We start from the raw sequence: 11,635 nt of genomic DNA, 5'->3' as shown, positions 1-11,635 counted from the left end.
CATCTGCCAAGTCCCTTCAGAAAATATCTTCCATTGTCCAACCCATGATCTGACAGCTTGTATCTTAAGCTTTCTTGGCTTCTGTGATTCCAATCACGTCGACTGCTGACATTTTTTCCTTTTGACCAGGGTCTCTTAAGTTTAGTTGGACTGTCTCCAAGGGAAGGTGACGTGTCCTGTAGAACTCCTGTGTAGATTATGTTTTCCTTTCTGGCCCGAGGTGTGCAGCTTCCAGGCTCCCCTTCTGCCCAGGAACCCGTTTTCCCGCTGGTTTTTCCTGGGTACCTTTGAAAGATGCCTCTTCGTTATTGTCTGAGGTGACTTCCTCCTGTGTGCCACTTCCAAGCTTCCTTTCCGCCCAGGAGCACGTTCTCGCTGTCCCCAATGGCCTCTTGTCCTCAAGGGCCTCTTCCCGCCAGTTTTTCCTGGGCACCTTTGAGAGATGCCTCTTCATTATTGTCTGAGGTGACTTCCTCTTGTGCGCCACTTCCAAGCTTCCCTTCCGCCCAGGAGCATGTTCTCGCTTTCCCCATGGGCCTCTTGTCTCCAAGGGCCTCTTCCCGCCGGTTTTTCCTGGGTACCTTTGAAAGATGCCTCTTCATTATGGATAGGAAGATTAAATATTGTGAAATTTACCAAAGGCAATTTACATGTGCACCGCAATCCCAATCAACATAAATACCAATTCCATTCTTCAACGAGATGGAAAAGGCAATCTCCAGCTTCATTTTGGATGGAAACAGGCCCCGAGTAAGCAAAGCACTCTTTAAAAAGAGAAGCAAGGTAGGAGGCATCTCACTCCCTGATTTCAAGTCCTACTACACTGTCGTAGTGGTCAAGATCGTGTGGTACTGGTACAATGAAAGACATGTATATCAATGGAATACAATTGAGAACCCAGAAATCAGCCCACCTACCTATGGTCAGTTGATATTTGGCAAAGAGATGAAATCAGTTAAGTGGGGAAATGACAGCCATTCATTCATCCATTCATTCATTTATTTTCAGCATGCGGACACAGTCTTTATTGGGCAGCAGGCCCAAATTCACGCACATGCTTATCAGCTCAGATCTTGTTGAAAGCAGCAATGTCGACACTCTGTACGTGCTCCTTAAACTTGGTGATCTCCTTCCTGAGCAGGTCGGTGCCAACCTTGTCGTCCTCCACCACACACTGGATCTGCAGCTTACGGATGCCGTAGCCCACTGGCACCAGCTTGGAGCCCCCCCAGGTCAGCCCATCCAGTTGGATGGAGCCCACGCAGGCCTCCAGTTGGGCCATGTCTGTCTCATCGTCCCAGGGTTTGACGTCCAGCAGGATGGATGACTTGGCCACAAGCACGGGCTTCTTCGCCTTTTTCTTGGCGTACTGCCTTAGCCATTCCTCCCACAAGCGGGCTGCCTCCTTGTCCTCCTCCTCCTCATCACTGCCAAACAGGTCGCTGTCATTATCTTCATCATCCTCTGCTGGTGTGGCCACTTTCTTGGCTGGGGGATCCACTTGGTGCATGGGAGACACGTGCTGGGTCTGCGGGGCCGTGGCACTGTGGGTGGGTGAGTTCTTTACCAGCATGCTCAGCCGGGCCTCCAACTTGGAAAAGGCTTGCTGCAGGTCCTGCACCACACTGCGCAGGCTCTGGTTCTCCACCTCCAGGCTGGCGATGCGCACAACAAGCTCGCTGTGGTCCCCTCCAGGTCCACTGGATGCCCCAGTGCTCCCCGCCAGGGATTTGTGGATGTTTTCCCGAGCTCGCACGATGTCCCAGAGGATCACGCTGGCACCGTTCTCCTGGCTGGACGAGCTGGCCATCGGCCCATTCATTCATCTGCTCGTAGAACTTGAGTTCAGCATCGTTGTACTTGAACTTATCGAACCAGACCTTCTCGTGCATGAGGAAGTTCGTGGCCATTTTCCTGCGCTACAGCCCGGACGCCTGGCTCAGCCACCCGCTCTTGCAGGGCTGGTTCTTCGAGGAGTTCGTCCCTGGCATCAAGCGCTACCTGCGTCTCTGCTGCCTGCAGCAGAAGGCTGTGTTGCTGGTGGCCCACCCTCCCGGTCTGAGCCCTGCCCCCGAAATGACAGCCTTTTTAACAAAAGGTGCTGGCAAAGTTGGAAAACTATCTATAGAAAACTCAAGCAAATTATTTTCATTGAAATTGTTGTTGTTGTTGTTTGGTGCTGTCCAGTCGTAGACAACTCATAGCGACCCTATGAACGAAAGGGCTGAGCACTGTTCGTACATAGAGTTTCCGGAGGCAAGCCATTTCGGCAGTGGATGCCGCTCCTGCTTCCAGGCTTGTTTTAGTTGGGAACATTACTGCACTGCGCCCCCCCCCCCTTCTCATGTGGGCAGCATCTGATGATGGCTAGTCAAGGGTAGCTAGGGAGATGGCCAGCTGCTGGCCTGTCCATCTGGCCCTATTGGACAGCAGCTTCCAGAGACCGAGTCAGGCAGCAACGGTAGCCAGCTGGGGCCCGAGCGAGTGAGCGCCTCCCACCAACATTGTCGCAATATTCCAGGTGGTACCTTGTGGGCTGGGGCCAGAGGTCACCACTGCTGCACTGTCCAGGGTCAGGCCATCGGCCCTCTCCGTGTGTCCTAGTAAAGCCTCCGTCACGTTTTCTAAAGCCACATCTCGGTTCTTGCATGCACAAGGGACACCGGCTCTGGGCCTGTGTGGGGACCTTGCGTCCCACAGCTTCTCGGCCTGCCCTCTTTTTAGGAATGCAGGAATATCCTCCCATTTTTTGAGCCATTCTTTGTCAGTTCTACAAGATTGCATGTAACTTTATAAATATTTTTAAAAGATATAGTTTTGTAAATATTTAATATCTGCTAGTTTGATTTTGAATTGTAAATGTCAAGTATTGTTTTTGGGGTTTTTATGTTTTATTATACTTTGTTAAAAAGGAAAAATTGTACATTTTTAGAATGTTTTTATGAGTAAATTTAATGTACTGAAAATAAAAACTTAAGAAAGAAAGAAAGAAAATCCTGAAAAAAAACAAAACAAAAAAACCAAAACCTCAAGCACGATCCACACCTCATTCCATACAGAACAACAACAACAAAAACCCACAACTCAAAATGGATCATGGACCTATGACTAAAACTAAGGATTATAAACTTCATTAAAGAAAAGTTTGGAAGAACTCTAGAAGTCCTAATCCACAATATAAAACAGTCTTCCAAGTATCCTGAAAAATCTACACCAGGAGAGGATAAAATAGATGAATGAAACAGATGAGGGAGAGAACAGTTTCAAAGTGATATATGATGGCATATTATGATTATCACAGGAATCCAGAATTAAGGTTGTATAGCGAAGTGCATTGGGCGGGGGGAGAGGAGAGGGGATTATATACCAATGAAGAAGTATATCTTTTGCTTTTCAAAGAGAGGAGTGAACTGGGAAAAGGGGGGTAAAGAAAAAAGTGCAACAATGAATGAATAAAAATCCAAAATCTCTATAAATATTCATTAAGATTAATAAAATAATTTTTTAAAAAAAATATAGATGAATGGGACCTTTTAAGAATCAAATCCCTATGCACATCTAAAAACTTCTCCAACAGGGTAAAAAGGGAAGCCATAGAGAAGGAAAAAATATTGGGTAATGACATGTCAGACAAGGGACTTATATCTAGAATTTGTAAAATACTCAAAAAACACCACAAGATAAAGGTAAATAACCCATTTGAAAAATGGGCATAAGATATGAACAGACACTTCACCAAAAAGACATTCAGATAGCCAACAAACACATGAAGATATGTTCAAAATCTCTAGCTTTAAGGCAGATGCAGCCATCCCCTTTTCCTTATGAATCAGGGTGAAGTCTCTCTCAGGGAGGAGTGATAGATAGGGAATGGCAAAGGACACACTGACAAAGGAGATTAATCAGAACTGGCTTTGACAAGCACTGTGGCAATTGGACAATTAAAACAGACATTTGGGGGGGAGGAGAAGAACGAACTGGGGAGGAGGGTAGAGAAAACAGTGCAACAATGAATGAATGAAAACCCAAAATCTTTGTAAATGTTCATTAAAACTAATAAATTTTAAAAAAAAAAGGTATTTATTTTTTTTAAAAAGAGAGATGCAAATCAAAACAACTATGAGATATCATCTCACCCCAGTCAGAATAGCAAAATTTAACAGAACAGCAAACAACAAATGCTGGCGAGGTTGTAGAGAAACTGCTGGTGGAAGGATAAAATCGTGCAACCACTGTGGAAGGCTGTATGACACCTTCTCAAATAGTTGGAAATAAAAATACCATTCGACTCAGCAATTCTACTACTGGGAATATACCCTAAAGAAATGTTTATTGCAGCTTTGTTCACAATGGCAAAGAGTTAGAAACAACCTAAGTGCCCATCAACAAACGAATGGATAGAGAATCTCTGGTATATTCACACCATAGAATACTATGCTGCACTGAAAAAGGAATAACTCATGTAATATTATACAAAATGGACGACCCAGGAGGACATTATGCTGAATGAAATAGCTCAGTCACAAAAGGACAAATATTGCACTGTTGTAAAACGGGAATGACATTGGTGTCAGGGGGAGACTTAGAAAGAGGGATAAATAATGCATTGAAACTGTTGAGGGAAAGAACTGTTTAAAGAAATATATGATTAGGTATTGTTTTCATAACAAGAGTCCAGAATGAAGGCTGCATAGTGGAGCAGGCTGCAGATGTATAACAATAATAGAATTTTTCTTTTACGTTTCAAAGAAAAAAGCGAACTGGGGCGGGGGGGAAGGGTTGGGCATGGAGAAAAATGCAACAAGGAATGAATGAAATTCCAAAGTCTCTGTAAACGTCTATTAAAATTGATAATAAAAAAAATCAGTCAGAAAATGAAATAATGTATTTCAAACAAGTGACTAATAGACAACAATGGAAGCTCTGAAGGACAACTAACCAAATTTAGGAGGGACTGGAGAGCATTATGCTAAGTGAATTAACTCAGTCCCAGAAGGACAAATATTATATAAATATTATATTAAATATTGTTTTAGAACGAGTATGAGGATTCAAGGGGGATGGAGGGTGACAGCAGATGGGCGAGGATGGTTGATGAGAGGGTACTTGTGGTAAAGAAAATAGGAAAGATCTGCTGTGAAAACAAACAAAACACCAACAATTTAAAAATGGAACAACTGTTTGGCAGTGCTTGGCCATTCTTATTTTAAGCACCTAATTTTTAAATGGCAAATAAGAAGCCTAAAATTACTCTTTATTCTGCTAACTGCCCCAGGTTTATCACGTGGGAAACTCAACACAAAAGGAATAATGAAACTGCTTCTGAAATGACGTTTCTGGATCACAAAACTTAAAATATAGAGCAGGTAGCAAGTCCACACTTAATTATAATGACTTCCTTCCTAGAGTGCTTACACAGTTCATAGTGAGTTATTCACATTCAGAGTCAAGTAAGGCCAGTTAAAAAAAGAGGTGTTCAAGCACTTCAGAACATTTCCTAGACAGAAGCTAAACTGTTGCTGTTGTTAGGTGCTATATATAGAGTCTAGCAGGCAAAGACAATATAACAATGGGTCAATTCAATTACAGAGAAGCTAATCTGCAATCATATTTTATCAAGAACGTGTGTGTGTGTGTGTGTGTGTGTGTGTGTGTGTGTGTATGTGTGTGTCGTCAAATCAAATCTGACTGGTAGAGGAGGAGATTGTTCCTCCTTCTCCAGCAGAGCATATGGTTGATTTGAACCATTCACCTCTGGGATTGCAGTGCAGCTTTTTGACACTACGCCACCAGAGCTCACCCAATCAAGAACTTTTTAAAGGGTTTATAGCATAGGGGAGCTTTACTGGTACAGTCTGTGGATAGTTGTACTACTTACCCAAAGGTAACACTTTTCTGGCATTTCATATTCACCAGCAGCCCTAAGTGAGAAAGATGGCACTCTCCTCTTATGTGACTTATAACTTCCAAAAACTCTCTGGAAGATCAACCATGAGTTGATTCTTGGCAGTAACGAATAAGTGAGTGATAGTATAAGGGAAACCTAGAAGGCTCTCTACATGCACTCTTCATCTACAGATAAAGTGGGTAAACTCCTAAACATTTTGCAGCAAGGACTTTGAATCCAATGACACTGTGCCACACTAAATGCAACCTTGGCTAGGCGTTAGATATTGGTGCAATGAAAGGGAATACTAAGGACTACAACAGGAAAGAATGCATTTTTCCAAAAGACAATTATTCAGCCCCATAATTATTATCTTAAAATAAATTATCTTATAATGAACCAGGATTGTAATATCTGATTTTCATGACAAGTTAAGATTTGAATTTTTAGGTGAAATAAGATTTTTAAATGTTAGCAATAAGTTCAGGCTAAAAAAAATGCTGTATAAATAAAAAAGAACATGTGCAGAACATGTAGATTGCCAGGTTTTAACCTCTGTCTTAAGTGAAGAACTTCTTGGAACACTCCCTCACCCCAGATATTTCCTTCTATTAATGACTGAAATTCCTTGATCAGAATAGAAAAGATGTTCTAACCCCTTATGTACCCTACTAAGGCCATCTACAAAAATGTAAAATATTTCCAGATGTACTTGTTTTTTTCAGCCAAAATAATCATTCCTTATTTCTGTAGCTGAAATGGAATTAAGTCTTTAGAAACGTACAGTTGTAAAAGAGAACCAAAGAATGATTTCTCTGGAAAACATATGGTTGTAGATGGCTAGTTATTTCCTGCTCACATAATTCCAAGGGCAGAGAGTTCAAAATATCCACTTAAGTGCTGGAAGATTTCAGCTTTAAGTGTTGTGTGTATTAAGTAAGAAGTTTGTCTTCCTGAAGTCCTCCCTCATAGCTTCCTAGAGATCACCTGAAGCCAAGTATAGGAAACCTTCAGATGTCCATAGATATTCCTGGGCTTTTTTATGCTCCTTGGTCTAAACTTCCATGTATCTCTGCAATTCTTTTATAATTTGTTGTTGTTAAGTGCTGTCACATTAAGTACAGCCCATAGATAGTCTGTGATAAACAGAACTGAACTTTGACCTTGTAATTTGGTCATAAAAGGAGAGCATTTGGACAGACTTTTTAAAACTCAAAAACTGACATGTTTTTCTTTTTATTTCCCCCAGAAGTAAATATATTTTGCAATTTCTACCTCTTCTTAAGGAGCTCTGGTGGCCTAGAGGAAAGGAGCTGCTCTAGCATCCCAAAGATAAAGGTGCTTCTCTATAGGAGAAAAGGGGCAACCTCCTCCCATGTGATAATACTTGTCTCTGTAAACCTGCTGGAAGGTCGGGTACGAGTCAGTTCTGACTCAACAGTACATAACTATAACAACTTCTCTTTATATATCATCGTTCTTGTCCTGCAAATTAAGTGAAAAGATGATTAAAATTCGGTATCTTATTAACAGTTGTTATTGTTGTTACATGCCATCGAATCACCTGCGACTCATAGCGACCCTGTGTAAAACAGCCCTAAACCCTGCTCTATCCTGTGTCAATCTCATTGTCTCAGATACACCTACCCCCATTGCCCGTCACTGAATCAATCCATCACGTTGAGGGTCTTCCTCTCCTGTGCTGTATGATTTAATTTCTACTTACCTCCTGCACATATGGTAGACGGTTCAGCTGCTAGAATTTCAATGCAAGACTTCTTCAAAATCTACAATGGGAGAGAATAATGAAAAAAATAATACAAAATAAATAACACATCATTTACTTTGTTTAAACAAAGCTTTTAGGTTTTGTTTTTAGCTACAAAGATTTGAGGGTTCTAGGTTGGGTGGTGGTACATGTCTCTCTCTCTATCCTGTGTGTGTATGTGTGCAGGATAACTTAGCATCTATCATTATCATCAGTGCCAAACATTTAATGAGTCAGTATTATTTGAGATACAAATGGGTGTACCAAAAGTCTTAAAAATTATTCAACAGATACTCAATGAGTCTATCTTAGTTTTTAAGAGGAACATACTTGGAGAAATAGAGCTTTCACTTGACAAGATTAATAATAACATTAGAACATGGTAGGTACCAGAGCAATTGACAGTAACAGTAGAGAGCAGAGAGTACTGAATTTAAAGTGTAGAGAGCTGGTGCACTAGGGGATCCTTATGGTCTAGATGCAAAGTAAGGGTGGGATTCAGTTAGTGGGGAGAAGAGAATTAGGTAGGGTCAGGATCTAGGCAGAAGATGGTATGAGCAAAGGTGAGGATGCAGAAGCACACAGACCTCTAAGCTGGAACAAAAGGAGTCTGAAAATAGAAATAAAAGAGATGTTACGTAAAACTGGAGATAGAATAGAACAAGTCAACTAGCCAGAAGTTGTTCTGACTGTGTATCATTGAGTTAGAACCAACCCATTGCTGACCCTCCAATGGGTTTTCACAGGCAGTTAATAACACAGGAGATCCTTATCCCACGGAGCAGCTGGTGAATTCGAACTGCAGGCCTGTGTGTTGGCAATACAATTCTTCACAACTAAGCCACCAGAGCACCAGAAGTGCTGCATTTGACACTACTCAGGATTCTCTTTTCATTAAAAGTCTGGACACAGTTGTGGGAAAGAGCTTTGAAGGCTGCTCTTTGTGTCTCATTCACCAACAGGATTCCTTGAGTCTTCCTTAAATGTGCAATGTATTTGACTTTCCAAATGAGAGTTAAGTGGAGGACCCCTCATGACTGCCCGGAGAGTCAATGGAAAAGCCTTCTCCTGGGCAGAGCAGGGTATCTGACTGGTAGAATTTATGCTTTTCTCCACCATTTACAAATCTTGCCTCTTGTGGGTTACAGAGAGTCACCAGGTTACAAACATCTGATTTATAACTTACAGACAACTTCAACTTTCCTTAACATATGAGGGAGAGAGCTGTTTAAAAGGGGTATATGATTAGGTATTATTGTCATGACAGGAGTCCAGAATGAAGGCTACATAGTGGAGTGTACTTGGGGGGAAGGATTGTATAACTATGAAATAATTTTTCTTTTACTTTTCAAAGAGATGAGCTAATTGGGGGGAGCGGTGGGCAGGGAGAAAAGTGCAACAATGAATGAATGGAAATCCAAAGTCTCTGTAAACTTTCATTATAATAAATAAAAAAAGAAAATATAATATGTACATTTGTCCACAAAGGCAAATTAATAAGAAGCCTGATGGCATCATGGTTAAAGCATTAAGCTACTGATCTAAAGACCAGGTGTTTGAACCAACCAGGCATTCAGTGTTAGAAAAATGTAACAGTCTGTATCTCTAAATACTTAAAATTTTGAAAGCCTAGAAGTAGTTCTCTGCTTTCCTACAGGGTTATGAGTGAGAATTGGATTGATGGTCAGTAGCTTTGGTTTAATGATAATGATAAAAAAGCAATCCTTAATTATTAACAATGTCATTATCTTCACTTGCTACATGTATAGTTTTTATATCACTGAAAAGGTTTCCAGCCTTTTCTTGTTGTCATTTTGATGGCATAGTCCCACAGAATTGTGCTGCTAATCCACAGACCACAGTGAGCCCTCCACTGGGTTTTGATGGAAGTAAGAGAAAGAAAGGTTAAATAACAACTGTGTGCACTTAATCCAATCTATCTATTTAAGTTAAAGACACACTTAGAAATGGATCTCATTTGTAACCTAAGGACTGTCTATGTTGGTTCTGAAATTCCAATCAAGCTTTTTTTTTGTGGCAATGGGACAATTAAAACAGACTTTCAAGGGGGGAAAAAAAGAGGAACGAACTAGGGGGCATAGAGAAAATAGTGCAACAATGAATGAATGGAAATCCAAAATCTCTGTAAATGTTTATTAAAATTAATAAAATTTAATTAAAAAAATAAATACAGTGCATGAACTTCATTTACCAAATGGAACCACTGTCTTTGTTTCACTCATTGCCCTCAAATAGGAACCATCTCTTAGCTGATGCTCCACTGGGTTCCCAATGGCTGTAAATCACATAGGAGATTGTTTCAGCTTTTCCCCACAGAGCTACTGATGGGTTCATATCTTTATTTGGGCCTAACTTAATTTGGAATTTGTGAGGATTCAGAGTGTTGAAGAAAATCACTCCTCTACTTCATGACATATTTTTTAGGACAATTAGTAGTTGGTATTCTAAAATATAAAGTCAACAAAAGAAGAAAGCTTCTTTTAACATTGGGAAATGCCCATATATATAGCAATTGATACTTAATTCATGTATACTTTTTTGTTCCAGCTTAAATGATACATGAGAACAATAAGAAGATACAATAGATTATCACAGTCAGGAGAAAATTAGTTTAGAGAAAATAAGGGGAAGACAAAGTGAGGAGTGAGAAGAGGTCACAATGTATGTTTCAAGGAGTTTACTGCCTTGTTAGGAATAGCTTGTGAATTTAGTTCGAAGCTTTCTAATAGCAAATGAGAAGCACATAGGCTAATGTATGAGACACTCTATCTGTGAAACAAAAGAAAGGCAGTTTTTAAAAGATGATATTTACCCATTCCAGAGAAAAATCTAGGTGTCCTCAAAGAGAAGCATTGTGAAACAAAATAGACAAAATACATGTTTAAGAAAATGTTTATTTGATATACAGATGGCAAAGTACCAACATTTAATCACTGAAATCATGTCCATTATAACCAAATTGTAGATAGTTCTGTATGTCAGAAAGTTATAAAAAGCAGAATTTCTTTTTGACAACTGTAAAAAAATCCAATTTACCAGCTACTTTTTCTGACATTCCTTCCTGCTCTGTACAATTTAATGGTATTCTAATAATGTTATTCCCTTATTGGTTTTAAGCTTCTTCCTGATTTCACCAGAATAATCAAATTCCCAGTATATGTATGTCAATTTTTGCTTTATTTCCTCTTACTCTGGCTTACACAGGCACTCATCTTAAACTTCTGCAGGTTCAGCCTCATTCCCTTGTCTTGAAGCTCAATTGGATGTAGCACCTGACCTCACATTCTGTGCAGATCTGCTACTCTCTCCCTATACCTAAGTGTGGGAGCCATGTATCAATCCAGAGCTCCAACCTAAGGTATATTCTCAGTACTTGTGTGTCCCTGCTGGTTTCTCCTTCATTCTTTTCCCTGTGGTAAAACTGGTTGATTTCTTTTCTCTTTAGTCTTCCTACGTTTGTGCACAACGATGTCCTAAAATGGGGCTTGTCAGCAGCCAAGTGCACAATGATTGTGATTCCAGGCAGCCCAACCAGAGCTCTAAAGGCTGTCACTCCCCCAGCAGGCTAGCCAAGGCTCTTCCTTGCAGGGCAACCCTGAGGGGCCATGTGGTTGTCAAGATTGAGGAAGCCACTTCTTTCTGATGTGTTCCACAGACACAAGTCTCCCAATAGGCTACATTTGAAGAAATTGAATTAAAAGTCTCCCAACAGGCCATATTTGAAGAAAAATAATTAACTCAGGTGGAGAAACTTATTAATAAGAGTGCAATGCTATTTTTTAAAGTAAGATTCTTCAAGTATTTGACATCCTTTAATAAATCACTTTATTATCCAAAGGCTTTAAAACAATTCAGAAATTTAAAAACAATAATAACAAACCCCTGAGCTAGTTGTTCCTATATCTCAAACTCTACAACACCTAAATGAAATTTTCACCCATGTAAATTCCTGATTTTTC

The 11,635-nt window shown here is 40.4% G+C and overlaps 1 protein-coding gene and 1 pseudogene across 1 annotated transcript in view; both read right to left on the bottom strand.

Moving 5' to 3' along the window:
• The window catches only part of ANTXR1 (anthrax toxin receptor 1), a gene marked incomplete at its 3' end in the record, with an annotated part of 308,898 nt that overhangs the window by 168,499 nt on the left and 128,764 nt on the right, over positions 1-11,635 (bottom strand). Inside the window, exon 9 of the mRNA XM_006902541.1 lies at positions 7,614-7,674. Coding sequence (XP_006902603.1) covers positions 7,614-7,674 — 61 coding nt within the window. The remainder of the gene's footprint in view (positions 1-7,613; positions 7,675-11,635) is intronic.
• Positions 1,067-1,910, bottom strand: LOC102860502 (annotated as a pseudogene).

Source organism: Elephantulus edwardii, unplaced genomic scaffold (genome assembly GCF_000299155.1).
Source record: "Elephantulus edwardii isolate Elephantulus edwardi_28Jun2011 unplaced genomic scaffold, EleEdw1.0 scaffold00425, whole genome shotgun sequence".
Lineage (NCBI taxonomy): Eukaryota > Metazoa > Chordata > Mammalia > Macroscelidea > Macroscelididae > Elephantulus > Elephantulus edwardii.
The sequence above is the reverse complement of the archived record's forward strand: the minus strand, read 5'-3'. Positions and strand labels throughout refer to the sequence as shown.